Source organism: Rhipicephalus microplus, chromosome 6 (assembly GCF_043290135.1).
Source record: "Rhipicephalus microplus isolate Deutch F79 chromosome 6, USDA_Rmic, whole genome shotgun sequence".
Taxonomy (NCBI): Eukaryota; Metazoa; Arthropoda; class Arachnida; order Ixodida; family Ixodidae; genus Rhipicephalus; species Rhipicephalus microplus.
The window spans coordinates 130,241,766-130,261,523 of record NC_134705.1 but is presented as its reverse complement, the minus strand read 5'-3'; the positions used below and the strand labels follow the sequence as shown (position 1 = coordinate 130,261,523).

Here is a 19,758-nt window from a genome sequence, read left to right as displayed (position 1 = left end):
AATTAGTCACAGAGGCAGGTTTCTAGTTTTTTTCATTAAACACATCTACTCATGATAGTTTTCTAAACGCAACTACACACACATCAAATGCGAATTTTTGCTTTCTGTGTCATACCTATGGTGCTGGACGCAAAAACTTTTAGCGTGCTCTGTTATTACATTGCACTCAAAGTGCAGGCATCCAGCATGCACCGAAGAATCAAAAAAGCTTCTGATGCAATTTACTAAAACCTACAAGGTTACTCCACTGACAAATCGGCATACACAAGAGCAAAAAACAGGCACATTTTCAGTGAGACCTTCAGTGAGAATATTTATTATTAAATACACACAAAAATCACACAGTAGCATACATAAATTAGGGGCTCAACAAAATGTCTGATATAGAGCTATGTTTATGTACATTGTGTTTGTTGTGAACGATTAACAAGGCTTCCGTGGCCACATTACTGAGCCACCGCAGCAGATCTACCAGGGGTTCATTTGAGGTGCCAACTACAGGCTGTAATGCGAAAATATGTGTAAAAATGCAGAAAGCACTAGTCTCTGGAAGGCAGCTCTATAATATTCAAGCTTTACGAAATGGAGCAAGAGAATGTACAGTTATTAATAGTCCACCGGTAGATTGGCCGTCATGCAAAATTTAGATCAGTAAAGCGTCGTGCTCATCATCTGCTGCAACTTCGCCGGAATGAGTTGCAACAGTTCGCCCATTATCTGAAGCTCGTCCTTGACTAGTTGTTCGTGTTCCGGAACCTTCTTGCAGTACTCCTGAACAAGCTCATAATGTTCCTTGGTTTTCTCGAAGTTTGCAAACTGCTCTCTCGGTTCCTGCGCAATAATGCTGGAGTAGAGACGGCCGATGTAGAAGTGCGCCACCAGGACTGGACGTGCGAGGTCCTCTGGAAGTGGCTCCGGAAGCTTGCCTCCGGAATCCCTGACTGTGTCGATGAATGACGTGTAGTGCCGAATCGCCTTGTCGATGATACTGTTCACCTTCTTGACAGCCGGCGTCTGCGGGCTGACGGCAGGAGGCAGGGCCGCCAACTTCAAACTCATCATTTCGCTGTAGACCTCGCCGAGCTCAAACATGATCTGTTGGCAGACTCCCAGGTAGTACCGCGGGTTGACTTCCTTGAGGACCTCCTCATGCATGTCGATGCGTCTCTTGTGCATTTTGCACTTCCGGTCCGGTGCGGACTCAAAGGAAGCGAGCTCCCTGTAAAGCTTGCTCATCTCCTGGACTATCTCGACGTAGTCGGTAGCGTGATCCTTGAGGGTGTAATAGGTCTTCGCATCTTCCAGCCACTTCTGCGACTTGAGAAAGACGGGTCGGGCGCCTTCGAAATCCGTGACGAGTTTGTCGGTGATGTCTTCCTCTATATGGCTTACCTCCGCCGACTTGATCAAGACGTGCGGCTTCTTGTCTGCTCCCAAGCCGTTTGGTTTAGCGCTGATATTCTTGGAATCCAACTGTTCCCGAGACGCTATCAACAGGAAGAGGCCGTATTTTGCCCAGCAGCGGGCCACGTCCGCGAACCTGTGTCGCAGCTTGTCCTCTTTCTCAGCCTTCTCCTCGGGCGTAGTCCCCGTCTCGGCGTCCAGCTTCTTTTGGTACTCATTGAGGACGTGGCTCGAGCAAGCCAGGAGATGCCTGCCGGCCGCGAAGTCTCCCCTGGCGATGAAGAACTGAGACAGCGTGGCGGCATTGATAGACCAGTCGATGCTGTCAAAGTTGTCCAGGGTCAGCTCCTTCTTCAGGGTGCTGTGACAATACATGGCGGCCTTGGCGTTCTCGCCCAGGTTCTCGTAGACTTGTGCCAGGTAGTAGAGCGTATGGGCATTCGCGAGTTCGAAGTTCGGGTTTTTAGCTTCGTGTTGAGCCTCCTGGACTTGTTCGGCCGCAGCGTCGGGAAGAAAGAGATCCACCGGGTTTACAGTCCTTGCCATCTCCTCGGGCGAGGCGCTCACCTTGGCGTAAATAGCCTCGGCTTTCTTCAGGAACTCCAACGCCTTGGTCGCGTCTCCGCGCCTGACGTGAACGATACCGAGCTGGTTGAGGGCGCACACGACGGTCAGTCGGCTCTCTGGATTCGCGTACCTCTCTTCCCCAACGATCCGAAGGCATTCTTCCAGGTACTCCTGACCGAGCGAGACTTCTTCGGTGTCGGTGGCGATGACTCCGAGCTCGTACTTGGCGAGTGCGCGGATGAAGTCCTTGCGCGGCGCGTCGCCCAACTCCCCTCGGTTCAGGTCTTCGAGAAGCTCCTTGAGGATGCGCCTCGCTTCGTACTTGGAGCGGTATGGCTCGGTGGCCGGGTCGGAGCCGCTTTCGACGTCGATCAACTTTCGCACGCGCTCGTACTGAGACCGATACTCGGTGAGCCTCTTGGTCCATTGCCCCTCTAGCGCCGATGCGGCGTCGTTCATCTTCATGGGGGTCGCCATTACGGGTTTTGGATTTCAGCCAGCAACTATGGCTACGAACGGCACGCGAAGCGGCTTCTTGTCTCATTGGTTTCCAAGGCGACCGCGAAACAAGCCGCGAAACGCATGGTTTCGCGTGTCGTGTTGCTTGCCAAGTCTCACGCCGTGAACGCACGTTTTCACCTCACCACTTTACTGCCGAGTGCTTCGCGAAGCGTTGAACTCTGTTTTAACAGAGGTGCTTGACATGCCGACGTAAGGATCGAGTTTACATCGGCGCGCCAGTGCGTAACGGCGGAGGATTTATTTTTAGCTAAACAGAGAAGGCTATAGTGTGCGGCCGCCTCATTGCCTTTATAAGTCGTGGTCCGGAGCAAAACACACCTGACCCGCGCACCGCCGACTCTGTCCCTTTCGCAGCGCGCAGATGTTTTCTCGCGTGGGTGCACGTTCGATCGCGATCGAATTCAGATATAAATTGCACTTCGCGAACCCGTCCTTCCGCATCTTGCACAATTGGATAGGCGATAGCGCTCAGAAAGACTCGAATGTGATCGAAATCGTACCGCGTGACACCCGTTAAAATGACTCGATATTCCCGCTGTTCATATGCCCGCAGGCGTTCAAAATGTTGTGTAGATGCATTGGCTAATGCATGCTATCGTTTTCAGGGAAACTATTTGGGACGCTGCAGTAAGACTCAGTAAAGAGGCTGAGAAGAATGGTAACTATCTTTACTTGCTTTCTGCCTGCGCCTTAATCACTGCCTAGCTATTTTTCATCGCGTTTTTTTTTTGCCCTTGTATGCGGAAAAGACCTCAGTCAGAAATGAAGCTAAAATTGCCTGCACGTTCTTAATGTGCAGGTACTTCGAAGAATGTCGAGACTACATTCCTTGTGGTTGGCAATAAGCAAAGTGTAAGTATTACAGCTGGTTTAGAATTATGCAACAACAGCGATTTGCTATAATATAACAAGGATTAATGGGCACATCGTTACGTATATGGCGTTCTTTTTCTTCACTGAATGAATATGATTACAAGATATGGACAGCATAATAAACAATAGTAAAAAAGCTAGGGCAGCACAATAAATGAATTGTAATCACGGGTTCCATACACCTTGACAATAACATCTATCTCTATGTAGCTCGAGCAAAATACTTCACTCGGTAAGCTCACAAAATTTAAAAAAAGCATGCGTCAATTTTGATACTCGTAATACGAACATGTTGAAGTTGTGCACATGAAATGTCATCATGTGCTTATGTATGGGCCCAACATTCACTAGATGGTTGTTACTTGTTGACATGTTGGGGGGGGGGGTAAAAGAACGGAAAGAACTGTTCTGTCAAACGCATCTTCTGCACGGAAGTTGCTTCGCGACTCATTTCCCATGATAAGTGCGCACTATGCATTGCGTATTTTGAAGCTGATGGTTTGGGTTACTGCCATCTACAACATACGCAATTGCACATACTGAGTTTATCATATTTGGTAACCTGGACTCTTTGCAAAGCTGCTACTTCATTCTCTACGGGCACATTGACGTCTCTTTCTGATCGCTTTTTAGTACTTTCTTTTTCAAAGCCCGATTTGTTTTCAGGGAAAGACAACACTTCTGCACCGTTTTCTTGACAAGGCAGACACTCCCAGGCCATCACTGGCTCTCGAGTACATGTTCGGAAGACGGTCGCACGGGGCCGGCGTGGTATGGTTTCTACAATATTTAGCACTATCGCTAGTCACTTCATACACTGAATCATTGCATAATTTTTGACAATAAACATGAAGCATAACGAAACGAAAGTGAAACAGAAAGCCTCTCCTGTACAGTACTTGCAGATTGACGAGGAGGAATAAACTTTATTTTAGTGAGCCGACGGCAATGTCATCCAAGGTGGGAGGCCTCCCTTGTTCAAGATGCCGAGGGTTTGGACTGATAGCTCTGTTCGCTAAGTGTTGCTCGTGTCCAGGGCTCGAGCTGATCAGCTGGGCCTCCCTTCGCTCAACATTTAGTGTAGGGAATAGGCGGTGCCGAATCATAAAAATTTAAAGCCAAGTAATCTCATACTTTCGTTCACAGCATTGACAGTTTGTACCATATCGCAGAATTTTGGCCTAAACATGTGCATTCCAACAAAGATTACCTTTGATGCCCAGATTTTCAGCAACATAGCATGGTAATCATGAACAATTGTTCATGGCAGTCGTTATACTGAATGAAGTCATATCAAGTTTGAATCTGTGAGTGCTGTAATAGGAGAGACACACGAAGACAAGTGCTTTCTTCTTGTATCCCTTCTTTGTCAATGTCTGTAAGCGCGCTGTGAGCTGTTGTGGATTTTCACCAAATGGCCCGGTGAAAAACATTGCAAGTACTGTACCTTGTATTCACACATTTTATGGACAAGAACAGATGTGCATGTTTATAAGCCAAGCTAACTCAACTTTTCTTCTGGACTTACTCTGAAAAACACTGGTGCTCTTCATCCTACTGTGGGAACGTTAAAGCCCTAACCACCTAAATAATTACCTTCTTTATGTGACTTACTCGTATTCGCTAATCATTTAATCCTCCTTCTTCCCATGGCATCGCCTATTGCTGTCTAAATTCACGGATGCATAGCGAAGATGTTCGTAATTGTTCCTGTGCTTTCTCTTTTAGTTTACAGCATTTGCACATGCATCACGTCAGTGTAGCGTATACTATTGGTGCTATATAAAATTGTATAGTATAGTTTTTAGGTTACTGTGGCATTATTTGTATTACTTGGGCAAATAGCTGACATTTTTGTTCCAGACTGTAATGTCTGTACATTTTCATAGAGATCTTCGGAGCATCTCACATAGGTGTTGCGAGACCCGTATGTCTCAATTACAGCTAAAGGACATTTGCCACATATGGGAGCTGGCCGGAGGAGCGTTTGCCACTGACCTGTTGGAAATTCTGATTACCATGGAAACACTGCAGTGAGTATGTTGGCACTTCTGCGTGTATTAAATCAGGGACTTCTTGATAAGAGCATTTTGGGCAGGTGACAGCTACTGTGGATTTTGGAAAGGCACGCTCATGGTGATTGGTTACTTTCGGTGTTCACTTGCAGACTTGCCATTTGAAGGATTGCATTTTCAAGTTATGCGTAATTACCTACTGTGAAATCCTCAGCAAGCACCTTCCCCCCATTCCCCTCTACAGTGAAAGATAATCTAATAAGATTTGGAGGGTGGGCCATCGTTCGGTTGCAGATAACAATTCAAGGTGGCAGTGAAACAGCTGCCAACTGTATAGAATGCATGCCCGTACTTCTAATCCATATGCTTCATTGACTACGCATTCCTTAAATGTCTTTACTCGCACTGGACGGGTGAAGTTAAAGAGTGATGATGGCAGGGCGGAAGGGGATGTGGCTTGCGTAGTCATCGGTGCTTATTTCAAATTTCTTGAAAGAGAAGAGAGGGCGCTTGCTAGTGATTTTGCAGCAAGTATAAAATGAGAATGTCGCATAAAATTGCAACATATGTCATAATTAGCACCTTACCGAATGTTAATTATGACGTGTTGGTTCCATGTTTGTCATAATTAACACACACTTGGATGTTAATTATAGCCAACATGTTGCTGGTCTTGTGCTATGCACCACTGAGGGCACAGACATTGGGAAGTGATTGTAACTTCACTTTTTTTTTTCATCTTTGCTCTCAGTAACACAGACGTGGAATGAAGATTGGGAACCCTATTTTAATTTATTTGCAAAAAAAATTTCTGAAAGCGTCAGTTTTCAGGCTTAATTTTGTTGCTCAGATGTATCTACTGCTAGGTATTTATTGGCATAATTGCGCTCCGCAAGTCTCGAGCAGCTTCTGCCCACTACCTGCTACACGTGGAATTACTCAGTGGCTCTCATACTGCCACTGATTGTGTTCTTTAACTATTTATCATATTCACAGGTCGCTCTCGGTTATCATGGTGTTGGACCTGTCCGCACCAGAGGTCCTGTGCATCCTGTTTGAGACGTTACTGAAGGCGCTGCAGTCCCGTATCGACCGAGTCCTCGACGGGGCTCTGAAGAACGACGCCAGCATCAACGAAGCCATCCACGAGGCCAGCTCTACTCGTCTGCCGAATGAACACCCCGTAAGCGAGTGGTGTTTATTAATGGAAAGGCTGTTTAATCCAGAGGCTTGGCCGGCATTTTCCGGAAAAGCTTGTCCATTTGCGTCTAACTTCTTCACCGTGTTGAGAAAGGGAAAGCCTAGTGTGTTCTAGTCTGGAGCAAATAGCATAGCCGCTAAAGTATGGTATGGCATACTTTAGTGGCTAATTTTAGGTAAGTGTATAGTATAGACTGTTTTACGGAGGGGTTTCAGTGTCGCCGTGTTGGGCTGTTAACACTTGTGTTTTGCATCTATAACAACTAAGTGGACAGTGTTACGGTGGACGCATACACATGAAAATTGTTGAGCTGATGCTTGTGATGTTTGATGGCCTTATTGATTCACATCACAATATATAAGAACAACAAAACATCTACTTGACAGCCTAAAATAGCAACACCCTTGTGGCTTGGATAAAATCATCAAGGGGGTGAGAAAAAAAGGTGGGAGTGAGGGAAATATATGAAGGTTAGTAAGAGGGAAAGAAGGAAAGGAGATAGCAAAACACGACGTATCCATGCATAGTAATGTACACAAGGGGTGGGAACACTTTTTTACAGCCCCTTTTTCTTTCTATACTTTTTTCAACCCTCCCTTGACGTTTGTGCTGTTCTAAACCGTGAGCTAGTACGAGTTTGCGCAGCCTTCAACTTTAACATGGGAAAGGGAACCGAAGGCAACGAGGCGTGATGTAAAGATGAGGAGCATAAGAAAAAGGTAAAACATAGCATGGTCTGATATATACTGTTGCTGCCATAGTGGAAACTTCAGAGATGAGGGACGAAGAATTACGACGCGCACAAGTGCTAACTTCTGAATGGATTTCTATTAGTATTACTAATAGAAATCTGGATTTCTATTAGTATTTAATGCATTAAAATTATGCATTTCATCACATGGCCGGCAATGGTGATAAGCTATGTGCAATATGGCCTTGTATGATCACGAGCACAAGCGCTAATCTTTGAAGCCACACTAGAAGAAACCGTTCTTAACGTGGGCTTGGCAGTGCTTACAGCGGATTTTTCCAGTAGATGCATCGAGCCATGTAAAGGGATAATTTCAATTGCAACGGCAGGCCCCAAATTCTTGCTGGCTGGTTCATTTTTGTTTAGCATAGCTTTGCAATTTAATGAAGGCTGTTCAGTTTTTCTTTTTTCCTTAGGCGTGCATTTTTTTTTCTCCACTATCTTAAAAGCTTTCATGTACCTTATCGTGTGAAGGGTTGTTCTGTAAGCAGCATCACTGTGTTTTACAAGCTAAACTTATTTAGTGCTCTTTAGGAATTACACTTCTGTTTCTACGCACATGATAGAAATTTTGAAAGAGGAAATTCTTTTGTTAGTTTAGTGGCATATCTAGCACAGCTCGTATGAGGACTCCACTTCTCTATTCTTTCTTAACATCAAATTAAACTTGCAGAGTTAAGAAATGCTGTAATTTTCAGGACAAGAAGGCTGTGACACCATTCCCAGTTCCACTTTTGATCATTGGTTCCAAGTACGACATCTTTCAGGTATGTGTATTCTGATGCCTTAAAGTAGGTTCGGCCCCTTCTTCATGAGTTGTGGCCATATTGGTGTTTCTATGTTAGGAACAAAAGAGGGTTCAAAGCTGGGCTGTGCAACGCTGTCTACCATAGAGTTTCCTAAAATCAACCAGAGGGGACTCTGTCGCTGCGATCGTTCAGCGACCATGGGAATGATGGGTAGTACTCACATTTGCCTAGTCTTCGTACTTGCGGGCAGTGAATCGTACTTGCGGCTTTGTTTACTGCTGTGTTTCGGGTTTGTTTTGAAAGAAAAATTCAACCCTTTTAAACTACGTGAACCGATTTGGAAAAGTAAGTCTAAAAGAATAAGGTAGTGAAGCACAACGGCTGAACATTTGCTGATTGTTGTTTCGTTTCAGCTTCAAGCCACACAATACACACACATGGAGCCAAAAGCAGACCAAAAGTACGAAGATTAGACAAATATGTGTGCTACCCATCATTCCCGTGCTAGCTGAAGCACCGTGCGATGCAGCTCCCATAGACACTAGCACTAGAGTTCTCTCTAGTGTATATTAGGAAACTCTATGGTCTAAACAGGACAATTGCCATTAGATACCCTCAAAAAAGTTCTAAAATAGGAAGGGATGAGTAGTGCATTCTCATAATGCAATCTGCAGTGATTATGTGTATACTGTCAAGTACACTAGAAAAGCCTGTAATTAACAATGATAAACCATTATGTTTTTGAATTGTGGGGCGTTTCTTAGTTACACGATGTCACGCTTCGGCGTTGGCGGCGTTGTCCACACCACCACTGCACATGCTCGTGTCTCGTGGCGCATGCTCGCTTCTCGTGCCGGCAATACTGTTGCTCCAGAAGCCGTTAAAGAATAAGACGTCACGGGGCGTTCGGCAAGCCGAGCATGCGCTGTGGGGGCGTGGACCTATCCCCTGTACTCCTTTCCCTTGAACGCAGGCGGTGTGTAATAAGTGCGCGGAGGGCGCATTCGGAATTAAGTCAAGGGCATGTTTCCTTCGCTTTCATTTGACTTGACGCTTAGATTTACTGGAGTAGATGCTTTGGAAGCAACAGTAGCTTTAACCAGTAGTGGGGCACAACCCAATATCAGCGTCGCATCACTTGTTGAAGGCAACGCTTCTCTTTCATTCAATGCATAAGTATAATGAAGATGAAATAACAATTAAGCATTCCCAAACTATACTTAATTACAGAACATTCACGCAATATTCCGACCACTCTGCGATGCATTTACTCAAGTTCCCTCCGTGGGAAGATGCGGGCGACTTTTTTGTTTGATCATCCTTGCAGCAATAAAAAAAAAAAATGAATGCATACTCTAAAGGGATCTCTATATAATGAAGGGCATTTTTCTATGAGAACATGAGGAGGAGGAGGTAGAAAAAAAAAAAAGGCAGGAAGGTCAATCAGTCGAGCATCTGGTTTGCTATCCTACACCGGGGGAGGGGATTGAGGGATGAAAAGAGAGATAGAAAGAAGAAAACATGAAAAAAAAAGAAACAGGCGAGCTTAAACTACACTGCTGCGTTCTATAGTAGTGGACGCATGACTGCAGGCACGTCACGTTCCACTGAAAGTTGTCAGCTCATGATGCCTACTAAAGGCTTGCAAGCACTGAACGTAGAACGCCCAGTACCTGTTGGCCTCAGTGTGTGGTGATTTCAGCCTGCCGAGGACTACTTCAAGTGCGTTGAGCAGTGATTGAAATAAATAATGCCTTATAATAAGACCAAGCAGACAAAACGCTGAACAAGAGACCAGCGAATATCAAAAAGCTATCATACACTTCCATGTGCTAATTTTATTATGCCCTTTCAAGGTATAAGATCTCTCTTCCAGTTAGTGCTTTGAATGAGGTGATCACATAGGCACATACACTTTTTGTTAAATGTGCTTGATTCAGCAATCAGATGATTGAGAGGTGATGTCTTGGTGCATTGTGGTGTTTATTCATCTTTCTTGTTTGTGTTTGTTTCCGACTCTGTTTTGCATCAGCGGCCACATTAAACTAAGAAGCCTGTTAGAGTTGCAAATTTCTTTATTTTAATTAGCACCCAAGTTTTTTCTATGGCCCAATCTGGGTGTGTGATGATAGTGTGTCCTGTTTCCCCAGAACTGCGAGCCTGAGAAGCGGAAAGTCGCCTGCCGCTACCTCCGGCACGTCGCTCATGCCAATGGGGCTTCCCTCCTGTTGACGAGCTCCAAGAATGAGTCTCTCATTTCGAGGCTTAAGACAAACCTGGCATACCTGGCCTTCGGTTCTGGCTCGGGCCCTATGTAAGTGCTCGCACTTTACTTCCCATCTGTTGGTGTAGGATTAATTACCTTCGAAACTGTATTTTTTCAGGCTCCAGCACTAAATACAAGGCAGAATCCCAACGTGACCTTGTCAGGATAACCTCTCGTACTTAATCATTCTATCCTGAAGATTTTTCATTGCATAGTAGCGCTGTGAATGTTTCAAACAATGTTCCACTCATACAGTGTCTTAATTATCCCGAAAATTAACAGTGCACATCTGTGTTTCATAAAATCTTTTTTAGTGGGCAAACAGAACACTGAGCATCTGTTACTTGCAGGTCAGCTGGGTTTTTTCAAGCACTGGGGCGCAGTCATGGACAACCTAAATACAAACATGCTAAGGCTAGCCAAAACACATTCTTTTGTTTTAGCTCTTGCTGGCATACTGAATTTCAGCGTGATCTCAGCTCGCGCACTAAGTGTATGCTTGCGAAAGCTGCTCCACTTTCTGATTTCTCGTGCACATTTTATTTTTCTGTGACTGTAACAGCACTAGCTGGGGGTACTACACGGCAGTATGAAAACAGTGTCTGAGAGCCAGAGCTTTTAGCGCAAGTTGAATTTGCTTTCTGCTTGAGGTTCACGGAAGGGTGGGAGGCTCATGAAGACAGAGAAGATTCTGGAGGAGCGTTTGGCTAGTGCGTGACATTGTATGCTATGGCAGAATCATCTCTCGACACTTTTAACCCACTACCATGCTTGTTAACTTGTGTTTATGAGTCTGCGGCTATCAAGACAAGTACCACTGCGGTGCCAAAGAGTGGTTATGCATGAAACTGCTACTGTGTATGTGTTATTGATTATAGGTGTCCAGCTAATGTTTTACTAACTGCGTGTGATGAACTCGATGGATCGCTAACATTATAACCCAATGGGGCGCTCGCATCGTGGTGCCCCATGTCGCTTCTCCATGTGAACCGTACGACTAAGTTCTGAAGAAGCTATTTCTTGCCAACATTTTTCATTTCAAACATCTTTCTTCCATTTTCTGACTCTTTTTCAGCAAGGCTTCACACATGGATTATAACAAGCCCCTGCACATAACGTTTGGAGAGGATTCGTTTGAGAGGATTGGTAAGACTAAATGGGGCATACATTTTACTCGTGTATAGCTTAACTGAACTTTTGAACTGGCACTATTGAATATTTCTGTGAATATGTCGCTCTTTTTAACGAAGTCGTGACTGAAAATTTTTCTCTTGATTTATTGCTTTGTTGGGCAGTCTTCAACCAAGTAATTGTCCCTTGAAGCTTCATTTTCCCATTAGTGGAATGAAGTAATTTCATCTTCTTTTAGTTCAGCTATTTTGAATGTATGTCTGGCTAGGGCAGCCTTTTATGTCAAAACTGGGGCTCAGTTTGTCATTGAAAGCAGCTGTGGTGGTCACCTGGTTCTGGATACTGCTAGGATGGTGTTATTGCATATATTATGTGGCCTCCCAATGCTTGTGATCGTCGTCTTGCCTGTAACAGTAACCCAAACCTCTGGTGTTAGTGACATGTTAATTCTTCTACCTTTCTAAAGATGTAGTGTGCTTAACATCGTTATTTAGGTGAGTCCTTCAAATAGATAGCTCAGTATTAAGATATTTGCGGCGCTCTTAAGAGATGAAGGCTTCATAATTACGGAGTCGAGAACTACCCAAAAAAACCAATAATTAAAATGACTAGATTTTTTAGTCAGTTCTTTTTTTAGCACAGAGCACATCGAAGCTGCAGAACACTGTCGTACTTTGATGGAATTGACGTATGGGATCATCAGAACTGTACATGCACGGTTACTGTGTATACAAAATAAATGATTGAACATTATCACCAGTATTTTAGCAAGCAAAAAATGAAAGCTCTAGTCTGCTGAGGAATTTAAACAGCTTTTTTAGAGCAATTTATAAATTAGAAGTAATTAACATTACGTACATGTAATGAGCGATTCAGAGAACCTTGGAACATGCTTAGTCCTGGGATGCTTACAGATACAGCCGCAGCTCACTGAAGTAAAGTCACGTATGACTCAAAAATACCTTCATTGCATCTGATAATTGTATTAGTAGTGTGTATTTGTTACACGTTGATATTGACAACAAACATTTCAGATTTACTTCAAAGTATTCAATAATTTACTGCCTCTTTGTGCGCTACACTGACATTTTTCTGTCCCAGCTGTCTTTGTTTTTCACAACACTCTAGTGCTTTCTGTTGCCCTTAGATGGTTCCACGCCTGCCAATACGACTCAAGTTTCAAAGTGAGTATAATTGTTCAATAGCCCTAATGATATACTTCTTTTATTGTGTGGAACACAAATTTGAAAGCATTTTCTTATTTATTATTGGAAATAAAAAAGAATGCAATATCATATAATATACTTGAAAGGAAGCATTAGGACAGGCATATTCGCTGAATGAGTGTTGACCTTTTGCCATTTGCCGATTTAATTTTGTATATCAATAACCTAAAATTTGCGCTGATGTACTCTGTAGTCATAAAGGCATAGCTATGCCTATTACGAGGCATAGCTACGCCTATTACCTTTTATTTTTCAGTATTAAAGAAAGGGTTGAGAACCCAGAGCTATAAAAAAAAATCTCAGCGAAAGACAAGTCTAAAGTGCCCTGAATATGTCACTTAAACAGGTTTTCCACAGCCAGTTTAATTTTCATGTTCAATGTTTGTATAGTTTGCAATGCCGTGATAATAACGTGATCGCACTATACTATAAGTGCATAGTGACATCTCCGTGCTCGTGCCGATTCGCTCATAACCTCTTGCGCTTTCAATTGTTGAGAAAACCAACGTTGCAGTAAGCCAAAGTGAGCATGGCATGTGCCTTCTAAATGACGCCATGTGAGATCAAAAGTAGGTACTTTTAAAAGCACATGCACTGTTTAAGCACATGCACTGTAAGAGAAATATATAATTGGTAAGGGAAATACTCCCTTTTGCTCAATCGCTTTCAGACAAAATCAGTGCTTTTTAGGGCAAAATCCAAGCCTTGCGACCTCACGAAGTTTCTTACGATAAATGACTCAAAAGTAGTGCTCTCCACATTGGCTAAAACATGGGGTGTCATTTTTCATGAACTCATGACTTGACCCCACTATACCGATTACCTAAAAGCTAAGATCTTTAAAGCCTCAGGTATGTTGCACAGATGCCAGAAACTGCTACCGATACAACAGAAACTCGTGATATATAATGCGCTGTTTTCTTTGCATCTGCGCTCTGCCAGCTCGTTTGGTCGAACAGTACAAAACAATCATTTGATTATCTTTTCACACTGCAGAAGCAAGCCCTATAGGCTATCCCTAATGCACCTTACAATGAACATATGCGGGATCCGTTTGAGAAATTCAAAATTGTCAGAGTAGACCACTTTTGTGAGCATCAGCTTTTATGAGTTCTTTTAAACATGGAATGACTAAGGGCAGCATAGGAGGAACGTCGCAAATTTGTCAATCAATCAATCATCCCGCTTAAACCGACACACCGAGCATTGGGCAGTTCCGCGACCACACACAAACTACAGTTATTAAACACCCTCCTACATTCTTCCTTCTAACTAAACAAATATAAACTATGCGATCACAACGTATGTCGTCTTTCTAAAAAGACAATGTGTCAACTAATTTTATAAATACCAACCTAGCTTTTGTGTTTGTTGAAAATGTGTGTTTTTTACTGAATTTTTTTATCACCTTACTTCATGTACTTCTATTTTATGATTGCCACAAGTGAGAATTCTTGTTAAATTTGCTGCTGCTGTTATTGTTTGAGGAGCTGGGACAAGTCAAGCTGCCTACATTCCACTTTTATCCCACCATCCTTTTAAACATGTTTAAACATGTTTTTACCTCTGTGGCAATAAAGTTCACTTCACTTCTACATGTAAGAGTTTAGTGACAGGAAAGAAACATGGCTTCTGAAGGACTATGATTTTATATGCTCTAAGGCCTGTAAGTAATTTCAGCTTTGGGCTTTCATGCTTTCATCTATGCTCAGAAACAGTCACTGTCACCATGTGCTACGAAAATATTGCCAGCGGTCTCATGACATGTTCAAATGTCAATGGTGACACTTCTCTCGTGAGAGTCGCGCGCTTTTGTATGATTACTTCATGAACCTGTATGAACAGTACATGCTGAAACTTGCTATGTTCTCCAATGTTTCGTTTTACGTCGCATTACAGCTGCTACGCGGTAGTGAAAAAGGCATTCACAGAGATCTTTCCACAAGTGGTATGTACGAGTATTTACAAGTATTTACATCAACGCACTTAGCGTTAAGTGGGAGAGGAAGACCATATTGCTTTAGCTACTGCTGTAACTAACATTTATGCTATTGTACTAGTGTCAGATACCACTGTACTGCTTGTAATGCGCAGTATGTTTCTGAGATGAACTTGGCATGAAAATCATTCGTGTCTTTTTTTTGGCCCGCATGGAGAAAAACCTTAGAATCTAAAGAGAATGTTATTTAACGTTGCTGCTTGATCATTATGTCTTGTTATACTATGACTTGAATCATTAGGCTGCTTTATAAAATGTGTTCTTCATTTTTATTTCTCCATTGGTAACCTCAATAGTTTTTTTTTGTTTTTATTGCTCACATGCAGCATTTTTTCATCAATTTTCGGTGTTTGCTGTAGTAGGCTCAATTCTTTCACATTTCTTGACGCTTGAATTCTGTTTCGAACAATTTCGTACGGTTGCGTTTCTTTTTATGGAGTTGTCCTCTGAACTGAAAAACATGTTTACAATGGTTAATTTGTGTAGCCAAGGCTCAGGACAAAATTGTTAAATAAACGGATCACTGGTGCATACTGGCAGATTAGCAAGCCGCTGTACCTTCTATTGGCATGGTCATTTTTGTCAAATTATTGAAAATAAAATTTTGCCAACTTTACTGATAAGAACTGTTGAAGTTACTTGGATGTTTATTATTAATATTGTTATTATTATTATGAATAAACTCGTACTTTTATATAACGTATTGGGATATAACAAATTATTGGTTATAACGAAGTAAGTGACCAATAACTATACCATTAATACAGTGTTACAAATAATCATTTATAATGACTATTCGAATATAGCAGAGTATTTTTATGGCAGATGTGACTTTGTCATATTGATGTTTGAGTGTACATACAGTCATCCCATGGAGGAACATTGCAGGGCTGGTATATTATTATTCATGACTGCTCTATTCTGTGCAGCTTGTGAGGCAAAGGGAGTTAGCTCCATGCCGAGTAATTATGCTGCCTTCTCAGCAACTACAGGAACATATTGCATGGCGAGCCATGTGCTGTGCCCATTTTTGCCGCAAACCGCCGTGCACAGACCTGAACTGGTCTTGATATTCTTGCACTCTCCGCCAACCATTTGCAACATGTATTGTGTGTATATTACTTCATAGTTTCTGCATGCTGAAATACTTACAATATAACTGTTTCACGTTGTGTTCCGCGTTGCCGCTCCGTGGTTAGACACTTGGACCGATATGCTTTTTGTTGGGCTAAAGAAAGCAAGTACTGTGGAAGCTGTGGAAGGTCGTTGTCGGCCATTTAAAAGGGTTGGCGGAAACTTCTGAGCATTTTTTCGGTGGCCGTGCTCTCATCCGTCATTTGGGTAAGGTCCCCCTTTTTCCCTGCCCTTGTTCTCTTCAGGAACAAAAGATGACCATTCCAGAAGACCCTTGCCGTGACCCGAAGTTCAAGGAAAAAGACATCGATCTCATGAAGGCACAGAAGGAAGCTGTAAGCATACACAAAGTTATGCTTTTTGTATGCTGTGAATTAACTTAAACTTTGCAACTTAGTTGATTAATGGAATTCATGGTGGCAAGAACTTCAGGAAACATGCATGGAAGATAAAAAAAATCACACCTTAGTCATTTTATCTAATAATATTTTGGGTAGCTGTTGTCTCTGTTAAAAAATAAAAATATGTAGGACATAATTTTACTGTAAAACTTATTCTACCACAATTTATTTTTCCATTATTTACAACTTGGTATTGCTATCGTGATGCTTCCTAGTACACAAGGTATGAGGCCCAATAATGCCATTCCCTCATAAAAATCTGGGATAACTTGCAACTCAATCAATTGCAGAAAGGCTCTGAAGTATTAGCTGTACATCTACATTCAATTGAATTTCGAACGCATTTTTAACTATTATGGATGTTCCTTGATTTTTTCGCTTCCCTGGACGATGCAATACTGAAAGACTGTATGTTTCTCTGCTTAAGTACACCTGGCTTTTCTCATAATCGTGTGGTGGTATTGGGATGTTAAACCCCAATAGTTATTATTATATTATTACTTGAGTCCCCCTAAAAAAAATGTTGACAGGCATTTTAACAATGGCTGGCACAGCTTGATATTAAATTGTTCTGAAATATCATCTTTGGACGATTTCTTGAATAGCAAGGTACTTATGTATTGGTAACTCATTTGAAATATATGTCGACTCTATTCATTCAAGGAAAATTGTAGAAATTGTCTTGAACTGAAAGTCGCTCCCTGGAATCGTCACTCTGCTTTTATATGAACAATCTTAATTTTAGGATGCTGTATAAGAGTTCGTCTAGGAGCACTCTTGCACGTAAGAAGTTTTATACTTTACAAAGTAAACAAAACATCTCGATGCAGTGTCCCTTGCAGCACACCACCTGCATGTTTTTTCGGATGAAGTTGAAATTTTGTGATAAGTTCATCAAAAAATATTTACTGTCGTGTGTTCTTCAGTATCACTTCTATATTATGACCAACTACTATGCCCAAAGTGATGCTTTAGCTATTGCTTCGTTTTTTTCGTGTTTGTTAGTTTATTTACAGGCTCCCTGTTTTATGGTGTATTCGATTTCGAGCATCTAGCATTTTCATATTGTCAAAAGATAGTTTAGAATTCTTTTTCAATACCACCCTTACTTATACTAAGACGAGTAATAATTCACGTTGCCGTGTTGTCTATTCTTAATTCGAGCCTTTGTCTCCGCCACAGGTTGTCGATATCGTGTCCTCTCATTTCAGGAACTGGCCGAACTTCGCAAGAGGCGCCAAGACGAGGAAAGAGCGAGGGAACTGCCGGATCTTGACTAGGCGTGGTCTTTGAATGAGCGAGAATTTCATATAGGAAAATATTTTATGCAATCATGTTTCTTGCATTCTCCCATCTGCACTACAGAGCAGCACGCCCATTTAGTCTTCGTGTGGTCGTCTGTACTAACTTCATTGGTGTTACTAGTCCTGACCACGGCATTGGACGACTGAGATTGGTCACTCAAAAAAAACTTGCGATCCAGAGAGAAAAATCGCCGTTGACGTGTTCCAGTCGTCACAGGTTGCCGATATCGACATTACTTAACAAGTCAAGAGGTGAGATGATCTGCACCAATATACTGCTACTGCCCTCACGCACATTTGTTCATAGACACTGCTTTGTGGCATTCAACATTTTTATCATCATCATAGTCATCATCATCGTAATCATTGTCACCCTATTTTCTGTCAACTCCAAAACAAAGACCTCTTCGAACAATTTCTAATTTACCCCGTCTTGCGCGAGATTCTGCCATTTTATTCCTGCAAACTTGTCGATTTGGTCGAACCTTATACCATTCCTTGCCGCATTTTTCATTCCCTGTTATGAACGGCTGCTTGAAATATGCAAAACTGCATAGAAAATGGTGGAGGGCTGTAGGTGTTCAGAAAGGCAATTTTTCTTGTTGTGTCAGAACATTTGGGCCGAGCGCGGCGCGAAAATTACACGCGCCATTTATTGCGATTTGTGGCAACTATCCCCGAAATAAAACATGTGAAACCCGGTTCATTTTCAGATGCTGATAGCAAACCTAATTCATCTGGTAACTTAAACAACATAATTAAACCTGAGTGCTCATTGCTATTGATAGCAGCATGTGAGGCAACGATACATATTCATTATGTGATATGGTACTACCATGTCCAAGTCGATAATGAAGACTGGAAGGATTGAAATGGAATCACGATCACTGTAAAGTGAGGCCACCGTTGTAATAATAGCGATAACGCAGGCAGTCTTGCCGAAATCTAGTTACTACATATATTTTGTTCGCAAGTTTTTTATGAATTTCAGATCACAAAACATTTATTTATTTATTTATTATATAGTAAATGCTTCGTTTGCAATTCAGGTACTTGCAGAACTATACCAACACTATATGAATGTACAGTTCCAATTTAGTGTGCCCATATAGACATAAATCTTTGCACAATTTATGTTTATTTACATTTCTCATACATTTCTGCAAGAGGGTATGTGAAACTGCAGTTTATAACTTTCATAATTTCTTATTTTATTCTCTATTTCTAGTTAACATCTTTGTATTGTAAATAAACTGGGATTTTTATACACAAGTCTTTTGTAAGCGTCAAATACACCATTTTCCAAGCTAAAGTTGAAAGTAAAGAAAGAAAGACCTCTAGGAATGTAAAGTAGTATATGAAGTAGTATGCAATTAATATCAAACAAATCATCGTGAAATTCTACACAGCACAAAATTAAAAATATGAGCCTGGCTGCTGTGTTAAAGGCTACCGTGTTTACTCACGTAATATGTGTATGGTCTAACACTGGCTGTTTACTTATAATGCTGCAATAAAATAATATATCTGTACTACTGTGCCTCTGGATCAATTTGTAAAACTCTGCATACTACTACAGCTCTTCATTTTAGGGAAATACACTGCAACCTTTCTTCATGTCTCTGTAGTATACCGTAAAAAAAAAATGTTATGTACCTTCCTTATTCTATAGGTGTCACATTTTAATTATTTGTTTATTTTTGAGTGGCCTTGTAATAAGTGTAGAGCACTTTTGGAGGCTATGCTGTTGTATGATGTCATCCTTGCATGGCGCAGCGCTGGTGAAACTGGATATAGCACAGTCATTTGTAGCATACTGAGAGCGCTCTTGTGCCAAAGAAGAGCCTTCTTCCCCTCGTCATTCGTGCGCCTTGAAACGGTGTAAAGTGTGGGCAATTAGTACTATGGCTGGGGAAACGTGACAACACCAACCATGTACAAAATTCGAAACAGGAAGCAGGTGATCAATAGAAAGAAAGAAAAGACAAGAAAAACAGGAAAACACATAAAGAAAGAAAGAAAGAAGGAAACAAAGAGAACACTGAAAAAAAAATGAACAAAGCTACACAGCTCCACACTTTTTTTCGTATCTTGCACCACTAAGCTTCCTCAATTTTCTTTTTCTAGACCTGATGCTCCTTAGTTATGAACTTCACACGTATGTTAGTTGACTGAGCTGCTGTAATGTCACTGTGACTCTACAGCAGTGTGATGG

At 42.0% G+C, this 19,758-nt stretch overlaps 2 protein-coding genes across 5 annotated transcripts; one reads left to right on the top strand and one right to left on the bottom strand.

The window, feature by feature from the left end:
- Positions 1–286: 286 nt before the first annotated feature.
- On the bottom strand, positions 287–2,603 carry LOC119167373 (KIF-binding protein). Its single transcript, XM_037418846.2, has one exon. The coding sequence runs from the start codon at positions 2,446–2,448 to the stop codon at positions 649–651; it is 1,800 nt and encodes a 599-aa protein (XP_037274743.2). The 5' UTR covers positions 2,449–2,603; the 3' UTR covers positions 287–648.
- Positions 2,553–19,073, top strand: LOC119168465 (cytoplasmic dynein 2 light intermediate chain 1). 4 transcript variants are annotated; one of them, XM_075866577.1, is made up of 13 exons: positions 2,553–2,682; positions 3,099–3,151; positions 3,293–3,345; positions 4,033–4,137; positions 5,311–5,399; positions 6,378–6,564; positions 8,032–8,100; positions 10,233–10,396; positions 11,424–11,494; positions 12,627–12,663; positions 14,605–14,653; positions 16,084–16,173; positions 17,451–19,073. In XM_075866577.1, the coding sequence occupies exons 1-13, from the start codon at positions 2,675–2,677 to the stop codon at positions 17,517–17,519; spliced, it is 1,044 nt and encodes a 347-aa protein (XP_075722692.1). In that variant the 5' UTR covers positions 2,553–2,674; the 3' UTR covers positions 17,520–19,073. The 4 variants fall into 4 exon arrangements, with proteins under 4 accessions (XP_075722692.1, XP_075722693.1, XP_075722690.1 ...); XM_075866578.1 differs by lacking the exon at positions 3,099–3,151; XM_075866575.1 differs by lacking the exon at positions 2,553–2,682 and having other exon boundaries at positions 2,783–3,151.
- Positions 19,074–19,758: the final 685 nt, after the last annotated feature.

What these genes read in the sequence shown, in the direction of transcription:
- LOC119167373 (XM_037418846.2), bottom strand. Translation starts at nt 2,448, where the DNA reads ATGGCGACCCCCATGAAGATGAACGACGCCGCATCGGCGCTAGAGGGG.
- LOC119168465 (XM_075866575.1), top strand. Translation starts at nt 3,067, where the DNA reads ATGCATTGGCTAATGCATGCTATCGTTTTCAGGGAAACTATTTGGGAC. An exon ending in ATTACCATGGAAACACTGCA is followed by an intron (nt 5,400 to 6,377) that starts GTGAGTATGTTG and finishes TCATATTCACAG; the next exon opens with GTCGCTCTCGGTTATCATGG. An exon ending in GGTTCTGGCTCGGGCCCTAT is followed by an intron (nt 10,397 to 11,423) that starts GTAAGTGCTCGC and finishes ACTCTTTTTCAG; the next exon opens with CAAGGCTTCACACATGGATT.